Source organism: Pieris brassicae, chromosome 7, assembly GCF_905147105.1.
Source record: "Pieris brassicae chromosome 7, ilPieBrab1.1, whole genome shotgun sequence".
In the NCBI taxonomy this organism is placed as follows: Eukaryota; Metazoa; Arthropoda; class Insecta; order Lepidoptera; family Pieridae; genus Pieris; species Pieris brassicae.
The window spans coordinates 17,019,602-17,037,452 of NC_059671.1; the positions used below are offsets into that span (position 1 = coordinate 17,019,602).

General features: G+C 32.5%; 4 protein-coding genes and 1 long non-coding RNA gene across 9 annotated transcripts; 2 read left to right on the forward strand and 3 right to left on the reverse strand.

Moving 5' to 3' along the window:
* The first annotated feature begins 272 nt into the window (after positions 1-272).
* LOC123711674 (platelet-activating factor acetylhydrolase IB subunit beta homolog) lies at positions 273-2,360 on the forward strand. The gene is made up of 4 exons (XM_045664360.1): positions 273-501; positions 614-820; positions 927-1,049; positions 1,121-2,360. The coding sequence occupies exons 1-4, from the start codon at positions 436-438 to the stop codon at positions 1,400-1,402; spliced, it is 678 nt and encodes a 225-aa protein (XP_045520316.1). The 5' UTR covers positions 273-435; the 3' UTR covers positions 1,403-2,360.
* Positions 2,354-4,775, reverse strand: LOC123711673 (NADH dehydrogenase (ubiquinone) complex I, assembly factor 6). 3 transcript variants are annotated; one of them, XM_045664356.1, is made up of 5 exons: positions 3,825-4,775; positions 3,490-3,727; positions 3,190-3,422; positions 2,959-3,121; positions 2,354-2,889 (listed from the first exon to the last, which is right to left on the reverse strand). In XM_045664356.1, the coding sequence occupies exons 1-5, from the start codon at positions 3,941-3,943 to the stop codon at positions 2,710-2,712; spliced, it is 933 nt and encodes a 310-aa protein (XP_045520312.1). In that variant the 5' UTR covers positions 3,944-4,775; the 3' UTR covers positions 2,354-2,709. The 3 variants fall into 3 exon arrangements, with proteins under 3 accessions (XP_045520312.1, XP_045520315.1, XP_045520313.1); XM_045664359.1 differs by having other exon boundaries at positions 3,490-3,731; positions 3,990-4,773; XM_045664357.1 differs by having other exon boundaries at positions 3,490-3,731; positions 3,825-4,773.
* A 65-nt stretch (positions 4,776-4,840) lies between these two features.
* LOC123711672 (tyrosine aminotransferase) lies at positions 4,841-7,618 on the reverse strand. The gene is made up of 5 exons (XM_045664355.1): positions 7,387-7,618; positions 6,820-7,148; positions 5,714-6,187; positions 5,342-5,524; positions 4,841-5,115 (listed from the first exon to the last, which is right to left on the reverse strand). The coding sequence occupies exons 1-5, from the start codon at positions 7,529-7,531 to the stop codon at positions 4,942-4,944; spliced, it is 1,305 nt and encodes a 434-aa protein (XP_045520311.1). The 5' UTR covers positions 7,532-7,618; the 3' UTR covers positions 4,841-4,941.
* Positions 7,619-12,434: 4,816 nt separating this feature from the next.
* LOC123712433 (ER membrane protein complex subunit 4) lies at positions 12,435-13,178 on the forward strand. Its single transcript, XM_045665512.1, has 2 exons — positions 12,435-12,636; positions 12,702-13,178. The coding sequence occupies exons 1-2, from the start codon at positions 12,581-12,583 to the stop codon at positions 13,162-13,164; spliced, it is 519 nt and encodes a 172-aa protein (XP_045521468.1). The 5' UTR covers positions 12,435-12,580; the 3' UTR covers positions 13,165-13,178.
* Positions 13,177-15,268, reverse strand: LOC123712434. 3 transcript variants are annotated; one of them, XR_006754086.1, is made up of 4 exons: positions 15,013-15,268; positions 14,005-14,058; positions 13,529-13,596; positions 13,177-13,351 (listed from the first exon to the last, which is right to left on the reverse strand). It is a non-coding gene; the product is annotated as an uncharacterized LOC123712434 (long non-coding RNA). The 3 variants fall into 3 exon arrangements; XR_006754087.1 differs by lacking the exon at positions 15,013-15,268 and adding an exon at positions 14,723-14,979; XR_006754085.1 differs by lacking the exon at positions 15,013-15,268 and adding an exon at positions 14,254-14,339.
* Between the last annotated feature and the right edge of the window lie 2,583 nt (positions 15,269-17,851).

Sequence of the window (17,851 nt, forward strand, 5' to 3'; positions counted from 1 at the left end):
GTTTAGATACCAGGCCATAGAACACTCTAAACTTACCACTTACTAGAAGAACACAAACCCAAAGTTACAAATCTATTTGTGAAATTTTAAAAACAGCATAATTTAAAGCTTTCTCATTGTTCATTTCTTTTAAAGTTTATTGTTACTAATTTTAAAACAAATTTATTTGTTACTTATTATAAAGTCTAGTTCACACCGTTCATGTTATCTGTGATAAGTTCCAAGATAAAGTATATCTGTTGTTAAAGTTTTTAAAAATTAGACTTTTTTACTTATGGCTCTGCCTGTGCTTGTTTTACTAAAATACTGTGGTTCGTAATTTGCTTCGTTCCTTGAACAAAAATACATCTTTGATATTTTGTTATTATTTTTTACACAATTTCCTTAAGTATAATCTGCTTGTCTATTATATATCCTATATAAATCGTGTGAGAAATGAATCCTTGTTCCATAGCGACACCTCAGCAGGATACTGAAGGCGATGGAAGGTGGAATAGCATTGTAAGTTTGTAGGTATTAATTTAATATGAATATCATGATGTTTTTTGCAATTATATTAAAAGTTCTTCGTGATACCATACATAACTCACTATAATGATAAAAATCTTTCTAGCACAACAGATTTCTTTCTGATGCGAAAGGAAAAGATGCCGATGTGATCTTCCTAGGCGATTCTATATTGCAAGCTTTAGAGCATACTGAAGTGTGGAATCAATGGTTTGCACCACTACATTGCCTTAACTTTAGTATTCATAGAGACCAAACTCAAAATGTGTTATGGCGTATTAGAAATGGGGAGCTGGATCATGTAGATCCAAAAGTAAGCTTATCATTTTTTATACCTATGCCATATATTGTTTTTTGTTTAAATATAATCTTATCCTATAATATCTTATCCTAGATTAATAAAATAAAATATTTTACAGGTCATTGTATTGCATGTAGGAACAAATAATGTAGAATATACAGCAGAACAGATTTGTGAGGGTATATTAGAAATCATTCATACTATTCAAGAAAAGCATCCTAATGTTTATGTAGTCATACCTGTAAGTATATATTGTATGTATTAATTCTATATAATACAAAGAGTAACTATACAATGTAAATAAAATTTCAGAGTCTTCTTCCTCGTGGCCAACATCCTAATTTATTAAGAGAAAAGAATTCCAAAATAAATCAACTTTTAAAAGAAAAGGTGGTCCATATGAAGAAAGTTGATATGGTATTCATTGATAAAGGTTTTATTCAGAGTGATGGTACCATAAGTCACCATGACATGCATGATTATCTAATACCCACAAATGCAGCATGTCGGAAGGCATTTGAGCCAGTTCATGATCTCTTGCATCAAATATTATCTGAAGGAGAGCCAGAGAAAGATTTGACACCTTCAGAATAAGATCCTTTATGGATCCTTTTCTAGCATTTCTTTGGCAAGCTCATGTGATTATACACTAGTACTTATTTATATTTAGCTTTTTTATTATAGGCTAAGAATTTAATGTAACAAATAAGTTATTTGTAACTCATACATTCCTTATTTATTGTGTATAGGCTGTGCAATTTGGACTGAAATATTTCTGAAAAAACATTGTGAAATATACAAAATTATGAATACTAAAGAACCCATAATTAGGTGATAAGGCAACAATATTTTTGTTAGTAATGAAATACTTAAAATATTACAAATTGCTGAATTTGATAAATACAGGATAATGGTAAATGAGTGATGCAAATACATGTTTTATAATTGCCAATAAATCAAAACAAATCCTACCGCTGTGGCACATGATTTGGCTAGAATCTTTTTAATGTATGGCTTTAAAAATATTGCTGCATAATTAGTTTGTATTAAAACAGGGCCTATATTTTTTATGAATGGCATGCTTAATGTGTAATTATACCATTATGTGCATTAAAAACTACTAAAACTTACAGATCTAAGTTGATGATACCATCATTTTAACAAAAATCACCAATTTGCTTTCAAGAATGACCAAAGATATTTTTTTACCAAAGCTCAAATTTCAATATTTCATGAATGTGCTAATTCATAGAAAATACTTTTAAAAAGATCTCATACTTCAATATGGTTGTTAACATGTACCAATTGATATAAAATTTAGGTGACTTAATGAAATTTATTTATTTTGCATGAATATTTTATGTAGTGGAACTACAATAATTGTAATTTCAATTAAATAATTCTAATAATACTTTTAATCATTCCAATTAATCAGAAAGCTGCCATGTATAGGCTTATTTTATAACTACTTAAGTTGCCAAACTGCTGGAATCTCATGACTGTTAATTTGCATTGCATTGATAAAGCTTAAAAGTAAAAGTGCAATTCTTTTTCCAATGGTTTTATTCACTACAACACCTATATTTGACATTTTTTTAGTTATCACACAATTACATTTTGAAATACTTGCAAATAAAATCCAGTTCATTGAAAATTATTTCTACATAATCTACATTAGAATACTAATTAATAAGGAACATAGTATGGTCTCATCTGTTTGTAACAAGTGTTTCCTACAAAGCACTGTATTGCTAGCTTGATTAATTAATGAATTATACGAATCAACTAAATTCATTATCATCAAAATTTTGTTTAGTTATCTCGTAGTAAGTTATCTTATTTAAAAATGTATTAACATGCTCTTTACACATCTTCATTTTAACATTTTTGTAATTATTTTCCTAATATTTATTAAGAAGCCTCTTAAAATATAAACTAAAGGGTAGAGTAGAGTTCCTTTTTTGTAATGAAGTATCATATATGTCAAATTGGTTTTTCTGCAACTTTGTAAGATAAATTTCGACACCAATTGCTGGTAGAAAAATCTGGTTTGCAAGTTTTGGTATTTCTATAGCTCTAGCCTGAAAAATTAATAACTTTTTAATAACTTTATCTATGCAAATAAAACACATTGATATTTTAATACATACTTTTTCTAAATGGCTATTTGCCCTACTTGCTACTTCAAAAACAACATTACGCATAGCTTCATTATCAATTCCTCTTAATATTGATTCTTGACTTATTTTATATTTCATTAAAATATCCATAGGTAATGTTACCATCTTGTGATGGTTAGACACATGGATGGATCTGAAAATATGCAATATTTATAAACATATATATAAGTTACTTGGCTAGTAATTTATATGAAAAATTACCTTAGGATATTGGCTAATCCTTGAGATTTTCCTAAATGTGATGCAGCATGATCAGCATGTACATTAGTAATTCCAGCTATGCTTAGTAGTAGATAGTAAATTGATGACACTGAATTTTCAGAGTGCTTCTCTATATCTTCAATTGTTCTAAAGTATTTGGTTTTTAATATATTGCTCCTAGATGTAATTAATCGTTCTAAATACCTTTGGGGTAATTTATAACTTTGACAAACCTAAAAAATAATTATTTAAATTGTGGTTGGATTTTAAATAGGATTATTTATATGACTGAAAACTTACTTTAAACAATTGCTGAACAACAGGATTGGCAGGTATTGTTGATTTGTCCATAGATTTATGAAATATTTTGTTGAGGGAATCTTGCCAAAATTGTAATCTCATTGTTGCTATTTGTGGATCAGTTGTTTGATCTTGCACTCTCGCAACTTCTACATTGAATGCTCTTATAACCAATGCTGGTGACCGTATAGCTTTAGTCATAAGAAGAGTTGCCAAATAGTTCTCATAATCATACTGTCTATCTGAAAAAATAACACAGAAGTACCATGGTTGAATGGTTTATTAAGAATGAAATAAAAAATATACAAGTTTTAAATTATAATCTTTTAATATACCTTACAATGTCAGCACAATAATTTAATGGATCGAAAGCTGCATTAGCTTTCGACGATAATTTTTTCATAGATCGAGCACATGCTATAGCAGGTTTGGTTAATAAGTTTATTTTGAACATAGTGTTTATGTATTTCTACCTATTAGGAGTAAATTACAGAATATACCAGTGGAACTTTATTTCCAATGCATCTTAATTTTCAATGATTGTTATTAAGTTCAATTTTTATATAAGCTTGTTAAACTACTTGTCGTTTACTTATCCTTGATTTTGCCACCGGTTTTGCTTTCGGCTTTGAATATTTTTTAATAGTTCTCAGTGTTAATATTCAATAATGTTTTTTTTATTACAAACTGCACAGATTACACTAAGACTAAATATAATATCCTATTATAGAGTATACTGATTAACTATAGTCTATCCTAACCTAACCTATTGAAACTACAGCATTTTAATCGATAAATTAAAACCAATGTAGGAAGCCGCACCCCTCGGGATTCAGGGTTATATGAATCATTAAGAACTACACATTCAACTTTCACAACCACAACTTCACCCGTACATTTAATCCAATGCGTTTTTGACATGCAAGAGTCACACTTAGCGCTAAATATCGACTGTGAATCTGAGGGACAGAATCAAGACTTAACATAATATAGTGTAATTGTATATATTGTGAACTGCCTAGTACGTAATAGGTGTGAATAATGTTCACATTTTAGTCTCTATATTCTGCAGATAGTATTTTGTTCCTTACCATCATCTTTTTGACGGCTCAGAGATTGTGGATTGTGGAAGGTAGACATTTGCAACAGTTCTCAAAATGATTTCTTTGCATCTACTACTCTTAACTACTTACATACTATACTTACGTCTTATGCAGACTTAAGGTTTCAATTAATCAAAAATACGTTTATAACTGATGTATCCATCAAAAATATCTGGGTATCAATTCTATGTGTAAAATAGTTTGTATCTTTATACAATATATAATATACACTTAAAAAAACAAAAACGTATGTATTGTATTAACGTATAATATTTTCTAGAACATGTATTTGTTTGGAAATCGTAAGGTATATTTTCTATTGCATATAACATAATACAAAAACTATTGCTTAAGAAACTTCAATATCTTGCGGTACTGATACTTCGTTACTCTCCATATCTTTACACTTGTCGCCTAAGTCCACATGTTCCGTACAAAATAGTATTATCCTTTGGCAAGCTTCTCGTAAATATGCTTCAGGTACAGTTAAAACGATTCTTATATAGTTAGGATACTCGAAACACTGGAAAATAAAAAAATAAACACATGATATGTGATCGAGATTCTTGATAATTTTAACCTGGAGTTAAAAAAAACTGGTAGACGAAAGGTGCGTCAGCGGGTCAGAATTACCCAGAACCTATATACTTTAGGTCGGACATTGCATGGAAGAAGCCCAATATACCCATAAGGAACTTCATAGCTTAAAGATACTCTAGTTGTAATACCTATCGTTGTAATAAACGTACCTTTCCGGGTAAACAGAAGACTGACTGTTCTTTCACAAGACGCTCCACAAATTGAAATTCATTAGTCATATTGGGAAATAGAACCATTTTTATTTCAATCATCATGTACATGGCTCCTTGAGGCATAATTGGTCGTAAACCAGGAGCTCTGCGTAATTCTTCATATGCAAGTTTTGCCTGGTTCTGAAAATCAAAAGCTTCTGGTGAACTTTTACTTTAATATATATATTCTATTTTTACCGATGCATACGGTAATGCAAATTATACGTTCCTAACGGCTAACGCCTTATTGAAACATTTTTTGTACATATATAATTAATTTTGAAATATACACGCTTTTTAAACCAGCTTCATATGATTATGTTACCTTACCTCAATAAATAGTATGACGTCATCGAAGAAAGTTTGTGGTGTATATTTGAGAATACTTGGTAACGCTCGCTGCACTAACACACTTGGTCCTAGAATTCTTGATGCTAAATTGCTTAGCCCGTTTCTAATTTCTTTTCCAAGAATATTATGGCGATCGTGAATGATAACCCATCCCATACGCCAACCAGGAACTAAGAATCTCTTTGTGAGTCCACTACATGTTAGCACAGGAACATCAACAGATAAGGATGACAATGCATGGAACTTATGACCAGAGAACACGAAATGTTCATAAATTTCATCAGCTATTATTGGCACATGGTTCCTTGCCGCTACATCTAATATTTCCAGCAAATGATCCTTGTTGTATACTGAACCGCATGGGTTCGATGGATTTATTACGATAATAGCAGCTGTGTCGTCATCGATTTGGTTTTCTAAGTCGTCTATATCGACTTTCCATTGCTCATCTGGCTGTAAAATATAAAATGGTGTAATATTTGCGGTGTTTTACGTGTTACGTAAATACGTAAATACGCATTTATAATTCAAAGGATACCAAAGAATAAGACGTAAATAGTAGGTATGCAAATCAAGCTACACAATAAACTGGAAACTTGTTATGCTTCTAGAAACTTGTTGATTAGCGCTTAGTAGATATCAACTGGGAATTAATTATATTTTCGTTGATACCGCATGTCTCGTTAGAATATAAGGAAAGCCTTTGTACCTAGTTATAGTCTCCAAGTACTTTCTAGTCACCAGAATTCAAATAAGTTGATTCAATCTATCTATATTTAAAAGAAATTTCATTTAACTATTTGCGTTTTATTGCCCATAATTCTTAATATGTGGTTTACATAGCTGTCCTCGTTGTTTTATTGATCTTTGAATTCAACTTTCAAGGTTACTTGTTTTAGGTGAGTCGTATAAAATTATTTTAAAGCAATTTACTTAATTAAGAAACATCTAGTAGGTAATCCCTTGCTTTTTACATAATTATTAATTTATTTATTTGAATGTAATAAACAATAAATATTCTGATAATAGCTAACTGCTAATATTAATTCATTTAATATTATTTAAGATTAAGTTAGATGACTTACCAATAGGTTATAGAATTTAATAGATATTCCTAATCCCTCAGATAGAGTTTGATAAATCATGAAACCAGGTCGTGGTATAAGTATGTTTTGTCCAGAATCTGCGATGGCAGAGATAGCAAGCTCAATCGCATGGGAGGCGCCGCTAGAAAGTATGACATCGTCTGGTTTTATAGATCCTTGATGTGCGCTATATTCTGCAACAGCTTGTCGGGCTTCTAGGTGCCCCTTAGCAGGAGCATAGCCACGACTCGAGTGGGATTCCACACTTTCACGAACGGCTTGTAACACTTGTTCAGGAGGATTGAGATTCCCGAATGTTGTAGGATCACCTGGCGCGTCAGAAAATGATAAGCGATAAATATACCAAAATATTTATTATACTTATGAATGGTTTATTTGTGTTTAAAAATTTAATATTTGACTTGAATTATATATTTTAAATGAATTGTAAATTCATGACAATTTAAAATTAAATGGCGAGAATTATCTATGGCACATAAAATGATTTCTCATACTTAGATAGTTAATACGTATGCATTCTATTTTTGCCATATACATCAATCATACCTATAGAAAGCGCGATCAATTCCTTTTGGGGATTTGGCTCAACCCGTAGGTTCTCGACTATACTTCTTATTTTGTTATGGGTATTACGGGCTAGCGTGGAAGCTCGTACGTCCCACTCCTTTCTTCCTGGCGTCCTTCGTGACATGGGCACCAAACTTATTGTTATTAAAAACTGTGGCAACACGCGAATTGAGAATAGAGGCTGCCTCTCGATACACCTCACTTTTGTATTAAAACGTTTGACGATCACAAGTTCCCGAGTCGCAGAACTGGTTTAATTATGTATATGAGATGACGACAGAACAGCTTTAAAATATTCCACCCTTATTATTAATATCTAAATACATATACGGATTGTAAGAGCTCGTTGAAAATTTATTAAGAAAATCTGATCTAAGAGTAGAGACTAGTGAGTAGAGAAGCGTGTTATAATTTTATTAAGTTGTCATCAGTACGTATACTATTAGAAGTAACTTTTACGTAATCATTAATTGTAATTCATTCAAATTCAAAATTTCTTTATTCTATAACAAGTTATATTGATTAGCAGGTATTGGAGTCCCTGAACTAAGTCTAGGGAGACCTGTACATCAAGATCCTCCGCTCATCTTACGGTTAAATCAACTTGTAATTTCCAATCGGTACAAAAATATTAGGTATATAAAGAAGAAATAGAAAACTGAGACTTATTACTAAAACAAAGATACAGGTTTACAAGGTCGAAGCGTTTGTACACACCAGTAGTGAATGGTTGTGATAATGTTTGGGAAGGGATGGATGGAATGGGAGCTGAAGAGTGTTAGTGTAAAAGATAGTAAGTGCAATGTTAAAATTAATTGTAGGAGTAATCCAGTTTCTTTATTAATTGGTATTAATTAGTATTGGTAATTTTGTTTAATAACTTAGAGTAAATAATCTCATTAAGTTTATTTTATAGCCTTGATAGATAGGAAAAGTGGCGGTGCGATAATATAGTTTTACATTGAGGTATAATACATATAAGCAGTGGCGTAACAATAGGGTGGCAGGGCTGGCAAAATGCCAGGGCCCCTGCCCAAGAGGCCGCGAGCTTAAAAATTGTTATTTTTATTTGATTGTAAATCTATGTAGGTTTCCTCACGTTTCATTCACCGAAAAGCTAGCGAATAGATGATGAATGCATTGAGATGTTATGTTCTATGGATGAATGCAATACGCATTGGGCTAGCATGGGGACTATAAACCATTCCCTCTCGCCTAAGAGAGGAGTTATTATTATGGCATTAGTGGGACATATACAATGTGTTATACAGTACGCTGAAAATCTTGAAGTTTATTAAAATTAAACTAAGTATAACGTGACGATTTTACTGATAGGGCCCCATCAAAAGAAATTGCCGCGGGCCCCAGATGGTATAGTCGCGCCACCGCACACTACTTCTGGAAAGGCGTAGGATCCTTGCAATGCATTAGACTGTTGTCAAGATACATCTAAATTAACAATTGGCGGATTTTCATAAGTTTATTGCAAACATTAAGTTATACTAAAGATTTTGTCATGGGGTTGTTTTTTTAAGCTTTTGATGTAAACGGTCTCTGCTATGTATGCACCGTAAAATGCCAGGCGTGATCCAGGGCTGCACAATGCGCTTGCAGCACGTCTCAACTTGATATGGGTGGTATTAACTTTGACTCCATCTCGGTCCCTACATGTAAGTAAAAATTTAAGATTTAAATTCTCTAGTTGATTTGAAGCCTTGTCATAATTGAACACGGACTCAAGATGGGAAGTAAATTTATTACTAGTTCTGAAATTAAAATTTAACACAGTATTCGAGTGATCATTAATAATTCCTATGAAGAACTAGGGCAGTAGCCGGATGGCTTGTTTTTAACATGACCTTCCGAGTTGGAATAGTGTAGGATGGGAAAAGACTGTGAGTCGCTAGCATTGTAAGCCTATATATTAATATCACCAGTGATAATTATATGTTTTGAGAGAGTTTAATATAGTATCTAAGGAGGACAGAAATACATTTCAATAGAGGGCGAGCGATAAGTACTGATAATAGCTGTATTAAACATTTTTACAATTAACATCATGGCATCTTTCAGGACAGGTTCAATGACCTCAAACTGAAGTAAACTATAAATAAAGACGCCATCATTTTGATTTAAATTGTCATTAGTATTGTAAGATTTTAAACTGTTTAGAGAAGGTTAGATTCTATTTGGAAGAAGTCTAAATTCTGTTAGAACTAATAAATGGTAATCTATCAATAATGAACTTAATGTTACTCCAAAGGATTCCATGTATTAAATAAATACTTCGAATATTGATATTCTGATTATGGTAAAACTGTGATTATAATTTCAATGTTTTTTTATAGTCTTCCGGATTATGAAAGAAGGCAGTAATTTTTATGGACATCTTTAAATAATTAGGAGTTTATAGTTTACAGTTCCTTCAAGCAGGGCCGTCTTAAGCGAGGCTGGGCCCTTGGGCACACAAGAATTTGGGGCATCTTTGGAAAGTAAAAAAAGCGAATTATAATATTCTTATTAATATTTAATGATATTTACTAAGCGCTGGATGGTGTTCTTAGTAAATTAGATAGGATGCGTTCGAAATATTATTAATTAGTACAGTAGGAATAGGTGCAGCCATAGACATAATGGCGTAATATATGCTTTGTAAATACCTTTTAATAAGGTTACTGATTAGTGAAAAAAGTGTAATGTGCCCGACAAAAATATTTTGAGAATAAATGTGTGAGATAAATTGTCGGTCCTTCGGGGCTCCCTAAGAATGGGGACCCGGGCACGGGCCCCGTGTGCCCTTGTAGTAAAGACGGTATTGCCTCCGGCTTTCGTAGATTTACGCACGATAAAAATTTAGTTGCTAACGTAATTAGTAGGTCAGTCAAATATAGTTTAGGTAAAAACTGCCATATATATATAGACCCCAATGTGATATTAGTATCTACGGAATTTTTCTACCAAACTACGAACTCGGCAGTTAAACCCATAACCACTGAACTGCGACGGTATATTAGAATAATACGCTGTTAATAATTTGTTTTTGATTCAATTCATAACGCAGAAATACAAAGTGCATTAACATTTGTTTGTAAACAGGTTGTTATGAAGGATGTTTACTAACAAATAGTATTGATACTACGTATTACTTGAAGTACTACATCTATGCATAAAGACTAAAAATTATCATGTACATACTTTAAATAATATATATTTCATATCGAAGTTGGACAAAGTTAATCCATATTTACTAAGCACGTAAAATGACACTTTTTTTATTTATTATTAAGGTTCCTCAATAACATAACAACCTACCTTATAACTAGATATATCAAAATAGACTAGATAGTTAATAAAATTGTGACAACACACTTAAAGATTTTTGTAAATAAATCCTGAATAATTATGATACGAATTTGCTTTTCATTATACACCCGGATGCAAATTTGTACGCTTAGGTCTACTAGAAATAGCTATATCATGCATTCGCTTTTTGCGATATTTAGTATGTACGTCAATCCAAACTTAAATGGAGTATTAAAAATATCCATAGCGCAAAATAACCGACATCATGAGAATACCTCTGTACACACATTCCTGTAGGCACTTCACCCAATACAGCCAAATTAGGTACCGCTTAGTTAAATGGATTGAATAGTTTCGTTTTGTAAAATTTTGATCATTTTTATAGTTACTCATTATGTGTTCCATCTCTGGCTATATTTTCAGTGTGTTTGTTATTATATATAATTTCTGTTAGCTGTAGGGTTACAAAATAAATATATAATCTCCAAGCGAAAAAGAGGGCATGTCGTACCTGTAGCATCCTTGTTCCTAAAGGGATGGACAGATTATGGTGTTTTATTTTATGTTGGAATCCTGCCAGCTATAATTTATGAAAATTACTTCAGGCATTTTAAGATCATCATGCTCTCATGGTGTAGCACTCAAGAGTTTACTTAAATTTTTAAATTCTTTGTTTGATAAGTTTAGTATTTATTTTTGTACATAATTATTTGAAGTACGTTTCAGCGTTACTTGATATTCTCTATTGTTAATTTTCGTTATATACCTCCACTTTTACATATTTTATTGGGCCTTTCCATATCAGGTAAAATATCCGTGGTAAATATCAAAGACAGGGATATAATAGAGCTATATTATTAGGAGTATAATTTGGTAATTTGTTCACTTATGACTTACAGCAGTTGGTTGAGTCTTATGTTTGGACCTTTGTGACCGAGTAGTTTGTGACTTTTATTCTTACATTCCTGGTTCGGGATGACTGGCCTATCTGACACGAATAATATATTTGTAAATAAATATAAAGGAAGAGTAATATTTTTAACATTGTTACAATTGAGGGTTATTTTGATATTAAATAAATAAAGTTAATTTTATAGATATATAAAGATTACATTTTAAAAGTTATTCATTGATTATTATGTAATATTGTGCAATATCGTAGACGGAAGAATATAAAACTTGTTACCTACCAACTTTATTTTTTCGATTATAACTTATCTGGTTTCAAAATATTGTGGGCTCTTTAATATAAAAAGCTATAAGCATTCCAAGCTCAAGTAACCAATAACTCAAAACGTATTTGATTTGTAGGTACTACTTCGTAGATATATTATGTTTTAATAGAAAGTCAGTCTCATACAGGTTACTGTTAAAGTTTTATTTCAAATACGCTAAGTAACTTTTGTCGTGTAATTAAAAGCAAACTCGCTGCTCGCGGTTAAGCCTCATAAGGTAAGACTCCTGGTTGAACCGAGGGAGTCTTCGCGAGCCGTGCGACGAACTCGTCGATGCATTCCATCCGTAGATCTCGCGAAATGGCATTTCTCATGTAGCATGATCCCTACTGCACGACATAAAGTAATTTTTTGTAGGGCGCACAGAAAGGGCATAATAAATTTGATATATTTTATCTATGGAGAGTTCGGATAAGAGGCATGTGTAAAAAAACTATTGTGCATTCTGTGGTTCTTTGAGCATCTGTCAACAATTCATAAAATGACATCTGACATACCTAATATTAAATTTTATTAAAAAAATCTCGACAGAAGTTGAAGTCTTTGGTTAAAAAATTTAGATCAATAATTCACTAATCATCCCGAACTAGAGCTAATAACTTATACGAATTCAGCCGCATTATATACCTGCAAATATGTCTCAATTAAAAAACTCAAAGAAATTTAAATGGGCTTTGGATTTCAATTCTAAGTAAGTTTCGTGTAAGTTTATGATAAAAATTTGAGTTATTATTGATTTAATATTTCACCTTGTAGATCACGCTCGCAAACAACGGAATTACCTTCGCCACCGGGGTACAGTCAATCCACTAGTGCAAATTATGTAGAAACCTCTAAGGACTCTGATTCACAGCTTCTCTTGATAAAAAAATTGTGGGATGTTGCTTTAGGCCCGCTCAAACAAGTACCAATGAACCTCTTTATTATGTACATGGCAGGAAATTCAATTTCGATTTTTCCTATAATGATGGTGGGAATGTTAATTGTACGTCCTATAAAGGCACTGTTTACTACACAAAGTACATTCAAAATGGTAGAAGGAACACAGGCTGTAGGACAAAAGTTTGTTTATATAATTGGTAATATAGTTAATATATTTTTAGCATTGTATAAGTTTCAAAGTATGGGTTTGCTTCCTACACATTCTAGCGACTGGTTAGCATTTGAAGAACCATTAACTCGTATGGAACATATTGGAGGTGGTTTATCTATGTTATAAACATATAAAAGCTACAAGTTCATGTATTATTTATTATAAAATAAAATCATGCTACAACCCACGTATTTACAATTTAATTCAAGCCTACACTGCGTTAGTCTTTTTTGCCATTGAACTCATCAATTTTTGCTTTAATAAAAGCCTGAGCTTTCTCAAATAAAACCTGCGGGGACTCCACCCTTTCTATCTGTAAAAGAATTTAAATTATGTTTGTTAGTAAATAGTTTTTTTGTAAATGACAATTACATAATAATGATAAAAGACAGCAGAAAACACTTCGTATATTTTTTGGATGTTTAGGCATTAAAACATTCACCAAATATTGTCCCTGGTTCAAGAATAATAAAAAAAATTTAAAACAAACCATTTCTTTCTTTCCAGAGCTCTCTCACATTCTTGTGCTGTTCTCTTACAAAATAGAGAAAGAAAATCCTGCATTAAAAACAAAATAGAAAATATTTAGTATTTATGGACAAACTTGGTTTCACAAAAGAGGCCATTGAATGATAAAATCTATTGAACCAGGTACAATATACAGCTATAAATGATCTAACAAACACTCCTAATTATCCATTCTAAATATTGATGTAAAGAAATTGATGAGGTTTGATATGGCCTCCTTTGTAGTCTACTAAATAATGAAATGAAATAATTCTTGATTCTATTCTTTAACTTATTGAATATGTCGTAAGCCTCTTGGCAGGTACACATGGGTAGTGATATGCACTTGATTCTACATTATCTGCCTGCTTATTAATCCTTATGTCCCATTTTAAATTGAATTTATTGTAAATAATAATTTTAAATTTTATTAGCAAATAATAAAACTAAATTACAAACCTGGTAAGTTTGTGCTACATATACACCTGTATAAACCCCACTTCCAAAGATGATCTGAAATCATTATAAGTTATAAAGTCTTAAAAACTAGTATTATATTTACCTGTTAAGTTAATAAACAGTTTTAACTTTAATGACATATTTCTATAACAAATTTTGAACCTCACTTTCCGTGTATAAAAAACCGAAAATATTTAAGAAAATTACAATTTTCTCCACACATTTATTTTGTATACATAATCAACTTACACTTGTTTTAAATAAGGATGTACAAATACCCATTATTTACAGGTGTATATTTCTTTAAATTGGCTTTTATTTATTTAACATTTTGTATAAAAACAGAAAATTTTATGAATTTCACAGTGACTTTAATGACAAAATAAACATTTTTGTGACATTATATATAAAACCTTCAATTAATTTCTTTTTTTAATAGCAATATACCTAAAGAGTACCTTAAACACTCAAGGTATCATAAACCAAGAATAGCCATCTACTGATGAGGTAAGGCATATTTTATACATGAACATGACAATAAATTTTTGTATTGATACTGTATAGCTTAAATTTAATAATTATATTAGAGTATACCTTAAAATAGTTGGGATTGCAATATATTAATTTTTTCATCAGAAAATGAAGATCAGTCCAGTCATACTTGAAAAATGTTTATTTTAATTTTTTTATAAACTTTTTGTATCTCAACAATACTTACACATCAAATTTTTTTTATATATATTATAGATAGATATTTCACTCATTAGCCAAAGTAATTTTAAAGAGTCTCTAGATTAAATAAATATGGCATATACCATTAAATGAAATGACAAACGCACCAAAACATTCCTAAAAATAGATTTCTTTTCGTAACGTGTATTTATTTGGCAGTGATTTTTATATTAGTAACAAAGATCATTGTTCTCAAATTCAGAAGACATTGAGATCTACCATAGTAGATAGTTCTTAAATTTAAATGGATTTCTTTCTTTTTGCTAAAAAACTTACCAGTGCTTTCAGCATTTTCAAAAAAAAATTTACAAGATTAAACAGCAATTGCTTGCTTATACAGGAATCGTAGAACTCGGCACTGCTTGTTGGTATTAAAATATCAAGGTTTGGATCACGACCTCTGTAAATTTTAGTACCTAAATAAACTGTCTTTATTCTTAATATATTAATAGTACTACTTTAATACATTAGGCTTAATAAAGAAAATGCCATTGTTTTGATTTCTGGTAACCTGCTAACGGTGAAACAGTCAGCTGATTTGTCAGTTCATGACAATTGTTTTCATTTACGTTAATTGTCAAGCTCGAGTTTTGTCGATGCGAGACGGCGGTGAGAAACCGAATGTTATGCCCGCCTTCCACAGCGTGTTGAACGAGAAATAGTTGACCGGAACGGAGTTTAAAATGATAATAGTTATTGGCTTCCACTAAGAAAGAGTTTTTAAAATAATTTACTTCGCCGTCCACTAACAACGAGGTCAACTAGTCGAAGCGGAAAGCGAGAAATGAACGACTACTCCGTTAATTTTCTGCCTAGGTCTCGCTCCATCCAGCGAGGTTTTGCGTCCTTTTACGAGCGTGGAGCTGAGCAGTATTGGGAAGCCCTTCGTAGCATCAAGACGTTTTTGTGAATTTCACTATGTCAGATTCTTTTCTATCTCGGAGGACCTTGATTGGAACCCCCTTCAAGTAATTTTGGCTGCCGGAGTTGCGTTTAAGTATAAAAAAAATGAAATATAATTTTGTGTATTGTATTTCGTTAAACGAAACGTACATTTTACACTTTTCTCCTAGTTATTAAAATATTAGAAGCAGCGTGTATTTCAAAACATGTGAAACGAAACGCAAGCCACTACTATGAATGTAGATTTTGACAGAAATTACACTGACAGATTCAATCAGTTACTTTCAAGTTTACGTGAATATGCTTCCGCATTTGTTTTATTTTCATTTTACAATCGAGCTAATTATTTTATAGTACTATTGATTAATATTTATCTACATGTAAACTAGATCTTGGTTAAGTCCGCATTTATGACAACATCGATTCAGTCAACCTCAACTGATTTGTTACTATTCTGTTCTACCCCTAGAGTATTATTTCAAATCCGTAGGCGTGGAGAGAGAGCAGCCCCTACCCGCTGTTAAAAGCACAGGCATGATTAAAATGCCTCTGCTTTGGTATGCAACGGTGGAGCCCGCATTACCCGTAGCGCCGGAGCTGTCCAGAAAACCTATTATTATCTATTGTTAGATTATTTATTAGGTTAGATTTATTTTGGTTTTTTAAATAACTGTTTCCGGCGCGTGAAAGTGGTTGGAGGTGATAACCCGACCCCCCCTTTTCGGGCGACGTATTTCTAAATCGTTACCAAATCCTCGAAAAATGCTTTAACACTCCCATCAGGAGGTTACCTCTCCGTTCTAAATATTACCCGATGGTTCGATTGGTATAATTTTCATGCGCCAATGCAATTAATTTATTGACTTCAACAAGTAGTATACATCAGAATTCACTTCTCTAACCTCGGAATACAATGCACTAAAATAAGCTTTCTTAAAATTCCAATTAAACAAGCGCTCATCCGATTTAGTCGAGGCATCCTTTGCAGAAACCACCCGAGTATTTTAGCTCTGTTTATGATACACAAAAGCCAAAGCTTTTCGTCAGCGCAGGTGCAGCCGGAGCGGTTGTTAAATTGGGGCTGCAAGAGTTGACGTTGGGAGCTTACAGTTGAGCGATATACAGGAGGGAATTAAGCGTCTAAAGCCAAAAAAGGCAGCAGGCCCGTATGGTATATAACCATAAGATATAAATCTTACGAGATTGTGGCGTTGTACTTGCTGAACCACTGCTCCACATATACAGTCTGTAGTGTGTACATATAACCTGTGTCTCAAAGCAGCAACGTTTCCCACATGTTGGAAAAGCAGTCGGGTAATACCAGTTCCTAAAGTGAATGATAAAGCTCATCCTGAGTGATAAAATAAAACAGCATAGGTCGATATTTATATTGTCAAGTCCGGCGAAGGTATTGGAAGCGGCACTTCAAAAGTGCATACTCAGTCAAGTGAGTTAGCGGAAAAATACGCTGGGTGTAGGTACGTAGGCTTACTTTACGAGATTAAGGGTGACAAGGCAATAATTTGGGACCGTTGATATTTCTGTTAACGCTGAATGACATATTAAAGTCGTAAATGCAAAGTGCTTGCTTTTCGCTGATGATCTCAAACTGATATAGTCCATAGAGCGTAGGTACAGATGACTGTATACAGCTTCAACAAGACATCGATCGAGTGGTTGATTGGAACAGGAGAAATAAATTAGAGCTTAACTTGGCGAAATACAAATTAATATCTTTCTCAAGAGCACGATTACAATCTCGATACAATTATACCATTATTGGTCTAACGTTGACTCAGAGGTAAAAGATTTGGGAGTATATTTTAATGCAAATCTTGGCACATGACATAGATAATTTATGCAAAAACCGAGCCGCTTACAGAAACCTGGGGTTCATATTACGAATAGCTTGTGGCTCCACGAATATCAATGCAATTAAAATTTTATACAATGCGTCACTTAGAAGTCACAGAGAGTGCAACGCAATGATGTGAGGCTAAATACAGTCTCATGTTAGAGCGAGTACAAAATAAATTCACCCGTTTCCTCTACAAGAGACTGTATGGAGTGTTTGTTTTCGCTGTTGGCTGTTGGCTGAGCTCGGGCTGTTTTAGCGAGCGTAGCTCGGCCTGAATTGGCGTTTTGTCCCGCGGCTAGCGCCAGGTCGCCTCTTGTGAGACTCGAACCTCGGCTGGGGCCGTCGCGGGGTGGT